The following is an 18,235-nucleotide window of genomic DNA, read 5'->3' on the forward strand; positions in this document are numbered from 1 at the left end:
TTTGTCCCTAACTACAGTGTTGCAGAGACCCCAGGAAGTACATTAAATGCACAAGGACCTGGAGGAGGCAGTGAAGTGAGTGGTTATAAAACACAGTCATGGGACCAGACCAGCACTGGAGTCTTGCTAGCTTTGAACCTGAACACAGGTCCACACCACACACCCCTCCTCACACCACACATCCACACATCCACAAGCATCCACACATATACACATTGCACACACACACACACACACACACATACACACACACTGTCCAAGGCAGGCCTAGCTCTGTGCAGTCCTGACTATGACTCTGCCTAGGGCTCAGAGGCTGGTTATCTCTTTCCTAGTGATAGATCTGGACAGTGAGGACAGTACCTCCCTGATGCAGGCATAGGGAACTGACTGAGTGCAGGACAAATCTACCCTCCCCACCTCGGATCACCCCTCAGGGATGATCAGCAGGGTGGGCTGTGAAAAGTGTGTATAATGTGGACACAGGGAAGGGTACACAGAGTCAGGGATAAAAACCAGGATTTTAACCCTCAAAGGACGTCTCAATTCAGGCTCAGGGCTGAGGGTGGGGGGCTCATTGCTGAGATCTCCCACAGGAGGGGGTGTTGGCACAAGGCTTTTTTGGTAAGAGGACTGGCCTCTAGGGGAGGGTGAAGTGCCCCTACATAGTGGGGGGTGTGATGGGTGCACAGAGAGAAGAAGTTTGATGGTGTAAGAGGTCTGGAAAGCTGCCTTCCCACTGCCTTCCAACCTGAGTGGCTGGTAACTCAAGGGACAGACCTACCCAGGCTGCAGAGAGGAAAGGAAGGCAAAGTTGGCCATGTAGAGGCCGGGCTTACATTTGTTCCCCAGAACAAGAACTCCCACGTCACTCTGCCAGCATGAATGGGGCTACCTTTCTCCCCTCACACACCCACCAGGCCTGGGAAAGAGCAGTGTATGGCCTGGTAGTGGATACTCACTCAGCTTCACATTCCACTCCTGCAGGCCACTCTCTGAGCAAGCCCCAGGCCAGCATGGCCACCTCCGTTCCTTCTTCCTTCTTCCTTCTTCTTCCTTCTTCCTTCTTCCTTCAAAACCCAACTCCATGGGGGAAAGACTGTCAGAAAGGGGCCTGCTTCGCTCACATGTGCCTTAGCAGAGCAGAGTGGGCTTGAGGGAGAAGGAGGTCAAGGGGCTTAAGACCCTTGGCAAGGGGACATTCCTGCAGGGTGTGAGAGAACTACGATGGGGCCCAGCAACCTCAGTGGAGCTGTCTGGTTTACTCCCCTGGGCTCAGCTCGGGTCACACTCCAGCCAGAAGCCTACACCACACTTCACACCTCAGCTAGATGAGTACTTAGTGACCCTCTGCTGTCTGCCGGGTACTGTGGGACACCTGGGGCTAAACAGGAGTCCACAGAGCAGTGGGGACAGGTGGGGCAAGAGCTGTCAAAGGGGAGCACAAGGTTGTTAAGGAGACATGGGACAGTGAGATGAGTTCAAGTGGAGGAAAGGGACAAAGGTTACTTAGCCAGATGTGGCCTGGGCGACCCAGCAAACAGCCTCCTCAAGGAGCTGCTGGCTTGTCAAGGCCAGTGAGACCCACCGTCAACAAAACAGGGAGGCAGTGCCCACCACCCAACTCTGGTGTGACGCCAAGCCAGACGGACAGAGCCTGCAGGACCCCCTCTCTGTCACACTCACACTGAAGTTCTCTGCACAGCCACTGCCACCTCCTGCATGGGAAGGTCTCCTGCCTCCTTGCTTGCCTTTCCTCCCAGAACTAACCCTCCCCCATGCAGGCTTCCTCTGTTCTCACTTGTCGGTGCCGGAAGGAAGGAGGGAAGCTGTACAGCCACTCTGGACGCTCCCACCTCCGGCTCCATCGCACAGCCTCACTCTAAGCCTCCTTCCTGCAGGAGAACCACTCCCCTTGAAGACCCTGGAGGACTTCAGTGTCCGCACTCTCTATGACAAGCTCGAGGACCAGAGCCTACACGTGGCCGCCCAGCTGAGCAAACACAGGAGCGAGGCACTGGCCTTCTATAGGGGTGCCAGCCAGCAGCTCCAGGGGCTCAAGGTCTGCCACAACTCCCCAACAGCCAAGCTACCCTCATCCCTACCACCCCAGAGAACAGGGGCCCCACTCACCCACTTCTGGAAATTGCTAAAGACTGACACAGCCCTGGTTCTTCCAGGACTTTCTCCAACACCTCAGCACAACTGAGTGGCAAGCTCTGGACAAGGGTGGAGACCCAGAGATGGAGGCCACAGCTGCCACCAGGACAGACACTGAGCAGAGTGTGGAATCATGGGGCCACCACACTGCAAGTCTACCTAGGGAGCCCTGGCAGCATCCTCTAGGTGAGAGGCAAGTGCCCAGGGATGGGACAATGATGGCAGATGGAAAGTCATAATATTAACTCTGTATAGCACCTAAGTGTGCATTTCACATTTGTCATCTCACTTGACGTTCAGCACCCCTGTGCCATACCTGGACAGCATCTTCTGACCACAGAAGATGGTCCTGGGCCCAGGGAGCGGTGTGATTTGCCAGAGGAGAAGGAGACTCATATAACACATGGCAGAGTGATGTCTGCCCAGCTTTCCTGTCGGCCACATCCACCACTGTGTTTTAGGGCTGGCCTTGTGTAGGATATCAGGGTAACAAGGGCCCTAAGGCTTTTGAGAGTCTCCCTAGTTTATACCTTTAGTTCTATTTTTCTAAAGGGCATAAGTAACACATACTGCCCACAAAAGTTCCATCAGTACAAAAAAGTAAGCAATGGGAAGCTAAAGTCCACTTGAGCCCAAATCTCAGCAGCCTCACAGGTCTGTGGGTGAGTATTCATTTGCTCTTCTGTGGACCCCGTGGAAGCCCCTTCCATGACAGCCCATACTCTGAAATACTCCTGCCACTCACAAGAGTCTAAACTCTTGTAAAGCCTTCTTCCTTTAGGACCTGGGTGTTGAGCTTCACTGCAAAGAAGCATGTGTTCAGTTCCCACCCGGACTCTGAGTCCCCAGACAGGGCTTGTGACAGGACAGGAACGGGGTGTGGAGGGACATCCATGGGCCTCACTACCTGCTCTGACTTAGAACCACACTCAGAAATCTGAGAGCCCAAAACTGAGCATCATCCTGGGTGGGTCTAGCAGATGACAGCTCTGGGCGTGTGGTCTCTAAGCTACCCCTGAATGGCCCTGATGTCTCTATGTTTGGGCTACTGACTAAAACACAGCTCTGGCTGCCACAGTGGGTGACCCTGGCTCTATGTTAGAAGTGGTCAGTGCTGTTTCCCCCTTTGCTCCTGGCTCCTCTCCCTCCCTGTGAGTGCCCAGTGGATGCCAGTCTAGGTAAGAAGGGGGCTACCAGGCTGCTTTCTGCAAGGCTATATCACTTGTTTACTTTTTCCATGATGGCAGCCCTAGAATAAGAGGGCCATCTGCCCTCAATGGCCCTAGGGGAGAGGAGTTGGGGAGCAGGTCAGACACTAGCACCCCTCCCTGGTGTGCTTGCTGCATGTGTGGTCTATGAGACCCTGGGGATGGAGAATGTTATTAAGAGCTTTCCTTGACCTTCTCTGAAACCATTCCCTCTTCTTAAACTTCTGGGCTGGGATATCTGGCCAACTGATCATGAGAAGGAGAAAGACAAAATCTGAAATTTGCCTGGGACTAAGCTGTAAAAACTCCATGTCCCAAAGATCCTCTCCACAGGCACTGATAGGAGCTGAATGCAAGAGTTAGCTATTGCTAACTGGAGGCAGAGGCTTCCATTATTTCTTGATAAGGAACACTTTTTTTCTAAAAAATTATGTGATGAAAGTTTAGCAAATTAAAAAGAAGAAAGCAATTAAATACCCTGTAGCCCATCAGGCTCCCTGTGGGTGGCTATTTCAGCAAGTCAGAGTGAAGTTCTTGGAGACTGCTGGCTGTGAGCCCCAACACAGCATGGGGCTTGGCAGTGGGTGTCCTGAGTGCCCCGGGGATGCACAAGCAAAACACAGTACTTAGAAGTGTTCAAGCAGTCAGAAGTAACAGCGTAGATATGGTGATAAAAGATAGGTATACCTTTGAACATTTCTGAATATAAAATCAACACATGGTACATCTTAAACTTACACAGTGTTATGTTAATGATATCTCAATAAAGCTAGAAAACCCAAAAAAAAAAAAAAAGAAAAAAAAGATGTATAAGAAGGGAAGAGATTATGTATAAAAATTTAACTACTCACACATAAAAAACCACAATGTGTCTTTCAAGGTTCAATCTGCATATAGTTAGCACATTGGAGAGATTGCCTGAAGGAAGGAGAGAGATGCAGGCAGGCTCTGGGATGAAAGGTGGAAGGAATAAAAAGGCAAGAGGCTCCCATCAAAGGCTTCAGAACTGAGAAAAATCAAGGAAGTGTGAGGTGGGGAGTCTGTGGTCAGACGAGATGATTGTGTCTCAGGCTACTCTCTGTGTTCTCCTTCCCCAGGCCGCACCCCCAGTGTCACACCCCTGGGCTTTCAGCTGGAACTTGACAGAGTGATTGTGGCACTGGCATCAGCACTTTCTCACGCACACAGGCAACCAGCTGGGGCCAACAGAAAGGTGAAAGCTCCCCAGGGCACTAGAGTGCACCTGCGTATTCAGACAGCTTCAGTGTCACCCTGACCTCGTGGAGACTCATTTGGCATACACGCGTGCACACAAACACACACACACGTGCACATTCACACACACACAAAACACCGTTCACATACACAAACATGCATGCACACATCACACATGCGCACATTCATACTTACACACTCGCGCACACACACACATGCGCAGACACCACACGCACATATGTGCTTAGGCCTCACACTCTTCAGGTGGCTCTGCACTCTGCTAGAAAAGCAGAGTGTGCTGCCTGTGCTCCTAGGTTAACCCCTGTCTTCAGCTATTTATCTCCACCAAGATGTGTGTCAGGGACAATCTCCCCAGTCCCTTGTTGATCTGGCCTCTTACACAGAGCTCAAAAGGGAAGCACGATTCATGCATCCTACACTGAGAGCAGCATGTCAAATGGAAGAAAGACTCAAAGGGCCTCTGTTCAGGAGTCTCTGGCTGGCACACCCCAGTGCAATAGGGCAGAATCCATCACAGCAACATGTGTTCCCAAGGCACCTGTAGGGATGTAGAAAAGAGAGACCATGATACATATCAGGTCTTATCTGCTACTGAGCAGACACTTGGGGCCCCCAAGAGCACTAGGCAGTCAGTGGCCTGGCCACACCAAGAAACAGAATCCCAAGTTCAGATCAGTGCAGGTGTCCATATTGGTTCAGCAATGATGCCCTTGTCCATTACTGTTCTTTACTGAGCCCAGAACTGAAGGAAAGCTACAGGATTATCTGTTCTTCCAAGGCCTCTGTTCAGGTTGGTGAACAGCCTCTTCGTACCTACCAACAAAACCCTCAACTGGCAAGTAACATGTCCCTGCAGCCACAGCCTCCACCACTGGATGAGGAGAACCAAAGTACAAGGTGGGGACAGGCATCAGCACCAAAGCTTACACACAGCAGCTATATTCTTTGGGTGTGGCCCTTAGCATCTAGTACTGAGAATCTTATCTTCCATAACCAACACCTCATTTAAAGCTTAACCCACTCAAATCCAGCTGAAGGATTCAGGATGCTCTGCCCATAGTAATTTCCCCTATTGTCCCAGCTACTTTGGTTTACCAAGAGGTCACTGATTTAACTCATCAGAACTCATGTCATTTACTGGGTTTGTTCCCACCCATGGGGATGAGGTCACATTCACTCTGGCTGACCCTAGACTTTATAACCCCACCCCACCTCCTTCCAATGCTCCTTCTTCTGATATATCATCTCTTCTGGGGTGTAGCCATGTGGGCTTGTGTTCTTCCTCCAAGTTGACCAAGAGGCTAAGATGGATTTATTTGCTTGTGTAGACTTGATTTCTCTCCGTGCATTCAGATTTATGCTCTGTTCCTCCCTTCATCCCCTTTTAATTATCATAAGTGGTAGTAGTCATATTGAATGCTTTGTGTATCCTGGTGCTAAGGTAAGCACTTTATCTGCTAAGTTAATCCTCGCAATAACCCTGTGAAGTAGATACTATTGCTAGCTCCATTTTACCTTTATTTTTTTAGGTTTATTTTGATAGAGAGAGAGAGAAAGGAGAGAGAGAGAGAGGTGGGGGAGGGGCAGAGAGAGAAGGAGAGAGGATCCCAAGCATGTTCCACACTACCAGTGCAGAACCCAATACCAGGCTCAAACTCACCAACTATGAAATCAGGACCTGAGCCAAAATCAAGAGTCAGTCACTTAATCCAGGAAACCCTAGCTCCATTTTAAAGATGAGAGAACCAGGTTTCAGAAAGGCCAAGCTTTATGATAGAGCTGGGATATCAGTGCAAGGGATCTGAGTCTCAGAGCCCACCCTGCACTAACCTCCCCGTTAATTCTTCCACCAAAGCTACGACAGTCTTTCCTCCCAGAAACTTCTCTTCCATTGATTTCCTTATTTAGGTTGCCTAGAAAACTTACATAAATGAAGTCTCTTGCAGGCAAGGGGAGAGGAATCTTGACTCTCCTGCTAAAGTCATGGGGCCTGGGTTCCTAGAGGATCAGGGACTCCAGAAAGAAGGATCACACAAAGGCAAGTTAGTGTAGGGACCAAGGGCTGACCCTGGCCCAAGATAGGCCACTCTGGCATGAAAATCATTTTGAGTTAGAAGCAATCAAAATCCAGCAAACTCAGGAAAAACTCTTTTTCTCCCCCTCTACTGCCTAAAAGAATTTAGGTAGAGGACCTGCTCCAGGAAAATAGCTGTCACCATAGATAACTACATGTAATACGTACATGTAGTACATAGTATTGTAATATGAATGAGGTATGGTGGACAGGGAGGAACCTAGCAAGGCCTGTTTGATCAAAACCTTCTATGTCTCATTGTTTCTGTGGGCCCAGCAACCATCTGTTTACCAAACATTTATTCTCATTCTCCCTGTGAATTGCTTTCTTTCCCTTTGAAGTCCCAGACCCCTACCCCTTCTCCTTAGTTTAGGATGACACATACACCTCATTTTCCCTGTGTTTGGAATCTCATGTCTGTGTGGATTCCCTGTACATGTGAAACTAAATTTGATTTTCTCCTGTTACTCTGTCTCATGTCAATTTGATTTAGTCCAGCTAGAAGGACCTTGAAGGGCAGAGGAAATTCTTCCTCCCCAACATTTATAATCCAGGACCTAGCTAGACTGGGCTCTTCCCTGAAAGTAGTGCCTATTTATTTATTTATTTATTTAAGAAGTCTTCACATCCAGGACAGAGCCCAACATGGAGCCTGAACTCACAACCCTGAGATTAAGACCTGAGCTGAGATCAAGAGTTGGATGCTTAACTGACTGAGCCACCCAGGCTTTCCAGCCAGTGTCATGACCTACAACCTGAGGATAATTTCACTCAACAGATGTTTATTGCTGTCTTTGATACAGAACTGAAGGAGTCAGGAAGAGCAAGTGATTATAATAAAAGGCTATAGAGGTTTAAAGACATCTGCAAGGATCAGGAAAGGTTTTTGTGATGGTAGTATTCTTTGAAATAGGCTTTAAAATAAGGGTAGGGTCCTAACTGGCAGAGGCATTGAGGAAGGGTGTTCCTGGAGGAGAACAGTGTTGACAAAAACATGGTGGTGAGAAAGCTCAGATATGGCTCATGAACTGCAACCAGTCCCAGAGGCCTAAAGGCTCACTGAAGATAGTCCACCCCTCTCATATCAAGGGACAGAAACTGAGATTGAAAATTGAGTTTCCCAAAGGGAGTCTGAAGAGTATAGCAGTGTACTGACCAGGATCCCAACAGGAAACAAGCACCTTCTAGATAGAAAATTTGAGAGAAATGTAATAAAGGAGGACATATAAAGGTGTGGGCAGATACATGTTACCACAAAGGCTAACACAGTTCCCTAGAGCAAACAGAACTGGGCCAACATCTCCCTGTCCCAGGCCTGAAGGGTGAGGGCACAAAGCAGTTACTGAGCCACAGATGGAACACCAGTTAGGGAGGCTCTAACAGACACAGCTCTCACAGGGCACAACCAGCCTGATATAGGGAAAGAAAAAAATTCCTTTCTTCTACCCATCGTAGGTTCTTGGCTAGGGCCCAGTAAATTAGACTAACAAAAGATGAGCATTAACATGCACATGGCACATACACATGAAAGCACTCAGTGAAGAGTAAAGGAAGGAAGGGTGTTGAGAACTTGGGCTTACACAGCATCTTAATAAAATAACAGTAAATTTTTAGAGAGGCTACAAGACAAAATAAATGGTCTTTGAGTTTCTTGGGTGTCAAATTGTCAGAAGGTAAATATATGGAAGAACCAGTGGTGGATAAGGGCTAGTTTTAGCAAGGTTTTTGTGTAAATTCCTGTGGTGCCAATTCCAGGCTGATAAACATCTAGAGTTACCTTGGTGATTAACTCCTGCCCTTCCTAGAGAAAGAGGGAGGAGGGCATCTTTAAAATGTATGTCCTGCTTTTAGTAAAATAGGGTAAGGGCAGAGATCTTTCCTTATATCTGTTTCTTCTCAATTGCCTTCAGCTCAAAATAATCAATATGCCAAGTTGGCACATTTCTCAGTGACATATTCTGTACCTGTCACTGAGAAGTCACTCACCTGCTGAGGCAGGGACAGCTATGTGGGTGCAGCTTCAGGGAATCTATGCATCTGTCAGTTTCTCTGTCACATGAATAATCTCATTCTTCTCTAATCCCAGACTCCTCAGGGAGGAGTTAAGAGTGGCCAATGTCTTCTTTTTTCTGGTTGGGAAGATGTACTATTGGGCAGCAGAGGCCTAAAGGGGTGTCTCTCATTCCCTTTTCCCAGCTCTCAGCAGGACCTGGGACCTGGACAGCTTCCCCAGTGTGCTGCCAAAGGAGGAGGCACCGAGAGCCCAGGCTCTAGGTTGTGGATCATCGGGGCTGGACACAGGCATGGAGCCTTTCCTGAGATGCAGGTAGGATCCTGGCTCTGTGACCAAGGTCCTCTTCACCTCGGGGAGTGCTATGGGCCACCATCTCCTCCAACCTCTCATTGTCACCTCCAAGGATTCTGAGCTGTCCAGTTGTCCCATCTTTCAACCCTGCTTGTTACCTACACACTGTATATGATTCTGGGGCCCAGAAATCAAATACAGGGGTGGAGAAAATATGAGTAGAAGTGATACTTTGTGGAAAAAGAAATTAGGATTAAAGAATACTGGCCAAGAAAATCACTCATTAAGTGTTCACTGATTGTCCATGTAGGGGAGGAAACCATTTTTCTCTGTCTTTCAAGACTCTTCTAGCTGGACTAAAAATTAAATTGACATGAGACAGATTAACAGGAAAAAATCAAATTTGATTTTGTATGTATGGGGAATCCACACAGACCTCAGATTCTAAAGTCAGTCAGACAAAATGAGGTATGTCCTGAACTAAGAAGAAGGTAAGAAATTCAATTCACAGGAAGATGAAAAAGAGTAAATGTTTAGTCAATAAATGTTTACTGGGTCATCCAGAAACAATAGGACATAGAGAGGACTTTGATTAAACAGGCCTTGCACCATTCCTCCTTGTCTACCACACCTGGCTCATATTACAATGTAGTTTTCTATGGTGACATCACTCTTCCTGGAGCAGGTCCTCTATCTAAATTATTTTAGGTGGTTGTGGAAGAAGGTCAAGTCCTTTGAGCCTTGACTATTTTATTTATTTATTTTTTCAGCGTTTTTATTTTTATTTTTGGGACAGAGAGAGAGCATGAACGGGGGAGGGGCAGAGAGAGAGGGAGACACAGAATCGGAAACAGGCTCCAGGCTCTGAGCCATCAGCCCAGAGCCTGATGCAGGGCTTGAACTCACGGACCGCGAGATTGTGACCTGGTTGAAGTCGGACGCTTAACCAACTGTGCCACCGAGGCGCCCCAGAGCCTTGACTATTTTAAACTTGGCATAATCTGCATGCCAACATGGCCTGTCTTGGCAGGGGAGGGGTGCTGTCCCAGGCCCCTGCATCTATAATATTCACAAGGGCAAGAGGTAGGATCCTGTGAAGGTTTAAAAGAATCTTCAAAACAATGGTAAAAAATCCCAAATGAAAGTAATAATAGTTATGATCACATAATAATATAAAACAGGAGTCTAGGTAAAAATTTACTATCAACAGATACTTTTGCTCTATGAGGAAAAAATGTGTAAATGACCCTAAGAGAAAGGAAATACAGACATATAAAATTATATGAAAAATGTTCAAAGAATCAGAGAAATAGTAGTTAAACTAGATGCCCTTTTTTATCTACCTAAAACATTTAACTAAAGTATTAATTATTTGTGAGAATGAAGGAGATAGTCACTCCCACATCCAGCTGGTTGAGGATAAAAAGTTAAAACCTTCCTGGAAAACAATCCATCAATTTGTGTCAAAAGTCTCTAAAATATTCATTCCATTTGACTCAATATCTCCAATCCTAAGAATCTCTCTAAGGGGAAAAATTTTTAGATACAGGCAAATATGAGGAAACAAGGACATTGAAATTTTTTATATCAGGGTTATAGAGCTCTGGTAGAGCTCTGTCATAAAAAATGTCTTTATAAAAAATAAGGTTATAGAGAATTTTCAATGTTATTAAGGTAAAAGATGAAGATAGAGAATTGCACATATAACATGATTTCATATGTGGGTATATATGTTGTTAAAAAGACACATGAGAAACAGAGAGCCATAAAAGCAGGAGTAAAACTATCTTGGGGGAAGAGAGAGAGAGAGAGAGAGAGAGAGAGAGAGAGAAACTGAAATGTGAAGGCCTGAAATGTAAGAATGATTACTGAGTATCAGTCAGCTCTTGCTGCAGGACCAACAACACAAATTCCCAGCAATGGATGTCTGGGGACTCAGCTGATCTGGTCTGGGCCACCCCTCAGTTCTGGGTCTTGACAAGGTGTCTGCATTTCACCTGAGTTCCAGCTCCAGACTGGGCTTGCTTGAGACTCTGGGAGCAACTGTGCATCCAAAGTCTCTCCTCCTCCTCCCAGAGCCAGCAGGCTAGTCTGGACATGTCCTTCTTAAGGTGTTGGCAGAATCGCAAAAGGCCTCTTGAGTCCCAGGCTCAAAACTAGCATCAGGTGACTTCTGCCTATCTTAATGGCCAAAGGAAGTCAGACGGTGGAGCTCAGCTTCAAGCTGTGAGAAAAAAGCCCACCCACTGTGGGAGGCACTGCAGAAGAGCATGGCAATGGGCCCAGGCCCAAAGGGTGGGAAGAAGTAGAGCCTTTGATGCAGTCCACCTCAGTGGGTTATCATGATATTAATGTACTTGTTTATATTATTTAAATTCGTTTAATGTTTGTTTATTTCTGAGAGAGAGAGAGACAGAACACAAGTTGGGGAGGGGCACAGAGAGGGGGAGACACAGAATCCAAAGCAGGCTCCCAGCTTCAAGCTGTCAGCACAGAGCCCTACACAGGGCATGAACCCATGAACCATGAGATCATGACCTGAGCCGAAGTTGGACTCTGAACAGAATGAGCCACCCAGGTGCCCCTGTTTATATATTTAAATGTTATATTTACTAATATTCTACACTGAACCAGGGATACCTTTTACAATGAGAAAAACAGAAGTTGGGAGATTTTTTTGTTCTGGCATATTTTTGTCTTTTATTTCCTTTTTTACTATTTAAATTCAAGTTAGTTAACATATAGTGCATTAATATTAGTTTTAGGAGAACTCAATGATTCATCACTTACATATAACACCCAGTGCTTGTTCCAAAAAATGCCCTCCTTAATGCCCATCACTCATTTAGCCCAACCCCCTACAAAACTCCCTTCCAGCAACCCTTGGTTTGTTCTCTGTATTTAAGAGTCTCTTTTGGTTTGCTTCCCTCTCTGCTTTTATCTTATTTTTCCTTCCCCTCCCCTATGTTCATCTGTTGTGTTTTGTAATTCCACATTTGAGTGAAATCATATATTTGTCTTTCTCTGATGGACTTATTTCACTTGGCATAATATACTCTAGTTCCATCCACATTGTTGTAAATGGCAAGATTTCATTCTTTTTGATTGCTGAGTGATATTCTATTGTATAGATATATAGATGATATAGATAGATAGATATAGATATAGATAGATATGCTACATCTTCTTTATCCATTCATCAGTAAATGGACATTCAAGATCTTTCCATAATTTGGCTATTGTTGATAGTGCTACTATAAACACTGGGGTACATGTGCCCCTTCGAATCTGTATTTTTGCATCCTTTGGGCAAATACCTACTAGTGCAATTGCTGGGTTATAGCGTAGGTCTATTTTTAACTTTTTGAGGAAACTCCATACTGTTTTCCAGAGTGGCTTCACCAGTTTTTATTCCTACCAATGGTACAAAAGTATTCCCCTTTTTCCACATCCTTGCCAACATCGGTTGTTTCCTGAATTGTTAATTTTAGCCATTCTGGCAGGTGTGAGGTGGTATCTCAGTGTGGTTTTGATTTGTATTTTCCTGATGATGAGTTATGTTGAGCATCTTTTCATGTGTCTGTTTGCCATCTGAATGTCCTCTTTGGAAAAGTGTCTATTCATGTCTTCTGCCCATTTCTTCACTGAATTATTTGTTTTTGGGGTGTTGAGTTTAATAAATTCTTATAGATTTTGGATACTAACCCTTTATCCAATATGTCATTTGCAAATATATTTTTCATTTCTTTTTAATCAAAAGATACTAGGGCTGATCTGGTAGTAACGGGAATGGAAGTGGGAAAGAAGCCTATGAAACATAGTGTTTTGTACATAGAGTATTCTCAGAAACTCCAGTTTCTGCTCAGTCACTTAAAACAAGTGACACCAGTATAGAGGCATAGCAAATCCTATAGATTTCACTGGAACTCTTTCCTCATACAACCCAGGGTGGGGACAGACTGGGAAATTCTTTCTACTGAAGGACATTTTTTTCCTTTCCTTATTCATAAAGTGAAATAGCAGATATTGTGACAGTCCATGACACAATGGAACTATATGACATGGGAAACCATTGGTATCCAAAATGGATAGTAATGATTTTACCCTTCATCCCCATGCACTAAGCCATGATTAATTTTCTCTCTGCCAAATACACAAGGAGTCACATCAGTGCCCAAGAGGGGCAGACAGAGTGTTATTTGTTGCGGTCTTCCTGTGAGCCAGGCCTGTGCTGGTCACTTTCACACACCAATGTGAACCTCACAGCAGCCTTCTGAGACAGACCTACTGATTCTTCAGCTGTGGAAACTGAACCTCAGAGAAGAAGGTAAATTTGTTCAAGAGAGTTTCAAATCCCATTCTGTCCACATCAGAAACTTGTGCTTTTTCTTCTGTATCATCCTGCCTGACCTGATTCAGAAACATAAATGAGGCAAGGGAAGGAGATCCCCATCTTTTTCAACCAGCATTTACAGGAGACAGGCTGAGTGTGAGGGAGCTGGGGATCCACAGACATGACAAACCCAAACCTCTGCTCAAGGAACTGACAGTTCAGGAAGGCATTTTGGTGTCCAATAAGATGGCAAAATGAACACACAATACAGACACTTGTAAAGATGTATAGGCAAAAAACACCATCTATTAATGGATTTTGCTAGGCAACATTTGAAATTTCTACCTCTGTATTTCTTCATTTCTCCTTTATGTTTGCTATTTTCCTCTCATTTACGTATCCCAATCTGACTTCCAGGTGATTTCCTCACAAGTTTCTACAAACTCACTACAACTGGGTCTACATGTAAGCTATCAATCACATTGTCATTCTCTTCATATGTTTTCATTTCTAGATTTACTTTTCTCTAAAATGTTCCTGTGCTTGCTTTATGGATTCTATTCTTTATTTTGTCTTCCTTCACATGCTTATATGACAGTCATGCTCACATCTCACTGTTATGTCCAGTTTCTTGGGGGTATTTTTATCAGGTCAGCTGTTTCTTGTGCCATTGGATTACCTACCTTTTCACCGACAAGTCATCTTCAGGGGAATTTTCCTCTGTGCAGGCCTCCCTGTGGGGCAACTGTGATTATCTCCACTTACATACTATGGGGTTTGTTTCTTCCAGTTCTCTTGGGAGGTTAGCTTCCTAATCTCTCTCTCTCTCACTCTGGCTCTCACTCTCGCTCTCTTTCTCTCTCATCTGGCATCCTAATAGTGTGCTTAGCCTTATGGTTCCAATTTCTTCACATCAAACCTGTTCCAACCTCAACCTTGAGCAACAAGCCTGCTCAGCAATGGGACATGCGCTCAGGTAAGATGCAGGTTTTTAATTTAAATTCAGAGAATAGAGAGCCACTTCCTGAGTCCAGACTTTACTCAGGCAACCGGGGACCAGTTCCCACCATAAATTGCCTCATGACCTCAACACCTCCCCAAAGTAGTAGTTAACACCTTAATATTTAAGGAAAAATACCCACATGCTACATGCAGGTAGGTAAAAGGGGAAGATAACAGGCTGACCAAGTCAGATCTCTTTTTGTTTTTATTATTTTGTTTTTTTAAGTTTATTAATTTATTTATTTGGGGGATGGGGAGGGAGAGCATGAGCAGAGGAGGGGCAGAGACAGAGGGAGAGAGAGAATCCCAAGAAGGCTCTGTGCTGTCAGCACAGAGCCCAATGTGGGCCTTGATCCCAGGAATCATGAGATTATGACAGACCTGAAATCAAGAGTCTGATGCTTACTGACTGAACCACCCAGGCACCCTAAAGTCAATTCTCCTTTTGAAGACATTTTCCACAATTCATTCTTTCAACAATTTTCTTTAACATCTCATTGACCAAAATGTGGTCATATGGTAATCACAGGAGAGGCTGAAATAAACTGTTTTTCAGCAGGGCTGACACTTCCAACAAATTGAATTCTATTAAGAAAGTCTCTGCCATCATAGCTGAGACTAGCACACAGGGCCCATTGTGTACTACTGTCTCTAGCTCCCACATTACCTCCATTTCTCCAGCATCATCTCCTTCCACTTTTCCAAACAAATTCCATGCTACCACCAAACTTAACTTTTACTACTTCCCGTAGCAACCTTCCCACAGCAACCCACAGGTAATACTCATCACTCATAATTCTTTTTTTTAGGTTCCACCATTCTTGATAGACTGTAAACCCCATGGAAGTTCACTAACGGAATTATAGGACTAATCATTGGCTTGATACATACTGAATGATCCATAAAGTTTTCTTTACTTATGAGTGGATGGTCAGATGGATGGACTGACTGATGGATGAATGTTCCCTGTTCTCTCTCTGTTTTCATACATGCTATTCCCTTTGCCTAGCATGCCCTTCTTCCATTGTCTACCCAGCTAATTCCTGTTAATTGATAACATTTAGCTGAAATGTGCCCTCTTTAGCAAAGTTCTCCCTGGTCATACCTACCTGGATTAGGCATCCTGCTTTTTGCTCCTGTGCCCCCCCCCCCCGACCATAGCCTTTATTATACTGGATTGTACACCTGAGTTTACTTGCCTTTACCTTTGAGCTCTTTGAGAGCAGATCTGACTTCAACTCTGTATGTCTGGTGCTAATCCCATTGCCTGTCATGGAACAGGAGCTCAATTGATTTGCAATGAAATTAGAATAAAAGTGAAAGTAATGAAGACCATGTGTCTCTTGTTTCTAGAGGAAGATATGGCAGGTGGAAAACACTTTGGATGAACTGAATGAGGAGTTCTTCCAGCTCACTGCTCAAGCCCTAGAACTTCAGAAGGAAAAGGACAAACCAGGTCAACTTCCCCCAAGTGAAGGCAATACATTTGTGGTAAGCCCAGCAGACTACCACCTCAGCTCCTGAGATGTCCATAGATAGCTGGGTCTCACGTGTGGGGTCCACAGAGTCACAGGACCCCATAGAAAGGGTTGGGACCAGAAAGTCCACCAACCAAAGTTTGGTTTTGCCTGTTTGGTTTAGCACATACTTCTAGAGACAGGGAGGACCTCTCAATCAGCTTGGGCTTGCAGGTCTCTAAGTAAATTGATGGCTCGGAAAGACTGAGGAAGAGTATGAAAAGGGAGCAATAAAAATAGCTGTTTAGATGTAGCTAACTAGTAGTACATGGTTCTGGAACAAGGACTTTTCCATGATATTCATCTGTCATCTAGATTGCTCCCCCATCCTAATTTGAGTCTCTGGAGGTATCAACATAGGAAAGGTTGGAGGGGACAAAGACAAGAGACAAAAGGGAATAATTGAGTTATATCTGCACTGAGCTCAATACAACTCTATTCACCAAAGCAGACAGCCAGTTTGTGGGCCTTAGTTTGCTACTTGGAGATTTTTAATACTGTATTAAAATATCATTTCATTTGACCTGAGTTTTTTGGCATACTCTTAACTTTTGCACCAAGCCAATGCCTCCTTCATCTCACCCTAATCCCTGCCTTGCTGAATTGTTAAACACAGGCAATGCCCTGGGTGGTGGAGAAGCAGGCAGAGATACCTCCTCTCACCAGGTTTCCCAGAGTGGGCATCTGTGCCAGAATACCTGTGTCTCTGGGGAATCCCCTCTTCACAACCAGAAAGGTCTCTGGGAGTGAGGGCCCAGGAGGGCCTTCTCTGAGATTTTCCAAAAAAAAAAGTCACACTAACCTGTGGGGTCTCTAAGCAGCCACCCTCTACTTCAGATAGGAAGCTGTGACATCAGTTCCACTGTGGAAGGACCATGCATAGGGACCTATCACTGACTGCATTAAGGGGCTCAAATGATTTGGTGAGGATAAAGTAACATGGTAACTTCAAGCTTGAAAAGACATTATATAAATATCTCTAGTATTAAGGAAGGAAAAAACAGGATGAGCTGAGGGGCTATAAAATACAGCAATATTTAATTATTCAATAATTATTCCAAATTATTAACCATGATGATTGTGTAATGATATAATTAGTTGTTGTGCCTTAATGTAGCAACATAAACTCAGGGAACACTATGTCTTTGTTAGTTAATTGTGAAGTCAGTCCCTGGAGGTAAGTTGTTGGCATCTTCCCAAGTATTTGGATGGGTGCTAATGCCTAGAGACCGTCAGAGGGACGAGAGTCATGCCAAGATCATGTGGTGGATACAGGAAAGAGTGAACTTAGAACTCTCAGGGGCCACATTTCCTTTTCCTGTTTGTGTCCTTTTCAGGAGGTTCCCAGCATCTTCCCTTATGTGTGGCAAGAAGACAGACCCTACCCACCAGAGGTAGGTGACCCAGATGGAGAGAATCTGGGGACCTGGGCCCTGAATAGAGAGGAGGCCCTGATGCTGGGAGTGAGAAGAGCCCACCTGGCTCAGAGGATTGAAGACCTGGAGTGGGAGCTGTCCCTGCTCCTCCAGGTGGCAGATGGCAGCGTGTATACAGGAGGGAGCAGGCCCAGCCTGGGGAGATGCTGAGTCACACAGGATGCTGCAGTGGCCATCTGTAGGAGTGCCTTCTCCACGGAGAACACAACTGGGTTAATCCATTCACTCCTGGTAGGAAGGAGTGGGTGTCTCAGGGACCAACGGGGCCTGGAACATGTGCTCAGTTTTATGACATGCTTCTTTTGGGCAACACCCAAATTTCTTTCAGAGCCTGGACCTTGGCTTGTGCTGATTTCTGTCTGCTATCCTTTGGAGTGAGGGAAAATAAAGTCATACAAGTCAAGAAAATTGACATGTGTTCCCATCACTGAGTCTGTCCTCACTCTCTTTTCAGGGCACTGGCCACTGGGTGCTGTGGTCCAGGCTGAATGCCCCCAACAGCTTCACTGGGGCACCTGGCTTCAAGGGTGAGAAGCACTTGGGGTGGGGACCATGAGACCCTACGTGCAGCCACAGCACAGACCTTCCACGCTGATCCTCCATCACTGCCAACTCCTCATGGGGATCCCCAGTGGGCCACATTCCCTGCCTGGTTCTGGTGACCTCCTGGAGCACGTAGAGACAGGCAAGGATATGCTGGCCATCCCCAGCCTCCTGTGCCACATAGAGGGCCTCAGGTCCAGAGAGAACTGTGCTTCCCCAGGACAGCCTATGCTTTCTGCCCTCTGTGCCTTTGCACAAGCAGCTCTCTTTCCAGAAGGTCCCTCCTACTTCCATCTGCTCACTCTAGGTGAAGCTCTCTGCACCCTCCAAGACCTGCCTCAGAGGTCGCTGACTCAATGCAGCTCTTCCCAAACCCCCTTCCCAATCTTTCTCTCCTTTGAATCCTCATGTTGTCTTGTCTCTA

At 45.6% G+C, this 18,235-nt stretch overlaps 1 protein-coding gene across 1 annotated transcript in view; it reads left to right on the forward strand.

Moving 5' to 3' along the window:
- LOC102899369 (SCO-spondin) overlaps positions 1 to 17,692 on the forward strand; it is a 133,552-nt gene extending 115,860 nt beyond the window's left edge. Inside the window, exons 69-76 of the mRNA XM_045037028.1 lie at positions 1,899 to 2,059; positions 2,178 to 2,343; positions 4,463 to 4,578; positions 5,380 to 5,498; positions 8,872 to 9,001; positions 15,669 to 15,806; positions 17,170 to 17,226; positions 17,597 to 17,692. Coding sequence (XP_044892963.1) covers positions 1,899 to 2,059; positions 2,178 to 2,343; positions 4,463 to 4,578; positions 5,380 to 5,498; positions 8,872 to 9,001; positions 15,669 to 15,806; positions 17,170 to 17,226; positions 17,597 to 17,620 — 911 coding nt within the window. The 3' untranslated portion in view covers positions 17,621 to 17,692. The remainder of the gene's footprint in view (positions 1 to 1,898; positions 2,060 to 2,177; positions 2,344 to 4,462; positions 4,579 to 5,379; positions 5,499 to 8,871; positions 9,002 to 15,668; positions 15,807 to 17,169; positions 17,227 to 17,596) is intronic.
- The last annotated feature ends 543 nt before the right edge of the window (positions 17,693 to 18,235 follow it).

This window comes from Felis catus, chromosome A1 (assembly GCF_018350175.1).
Source record: "Felis catus isolate Fca126 chromosome A1, F.catus_Fca126_mat1.0, whole genome shotgun sequence".
NCBI lineage: Eukaryota > Metazoa > Chordata > Mammalia > Carnivora > Felidae > Felis > Felis catus.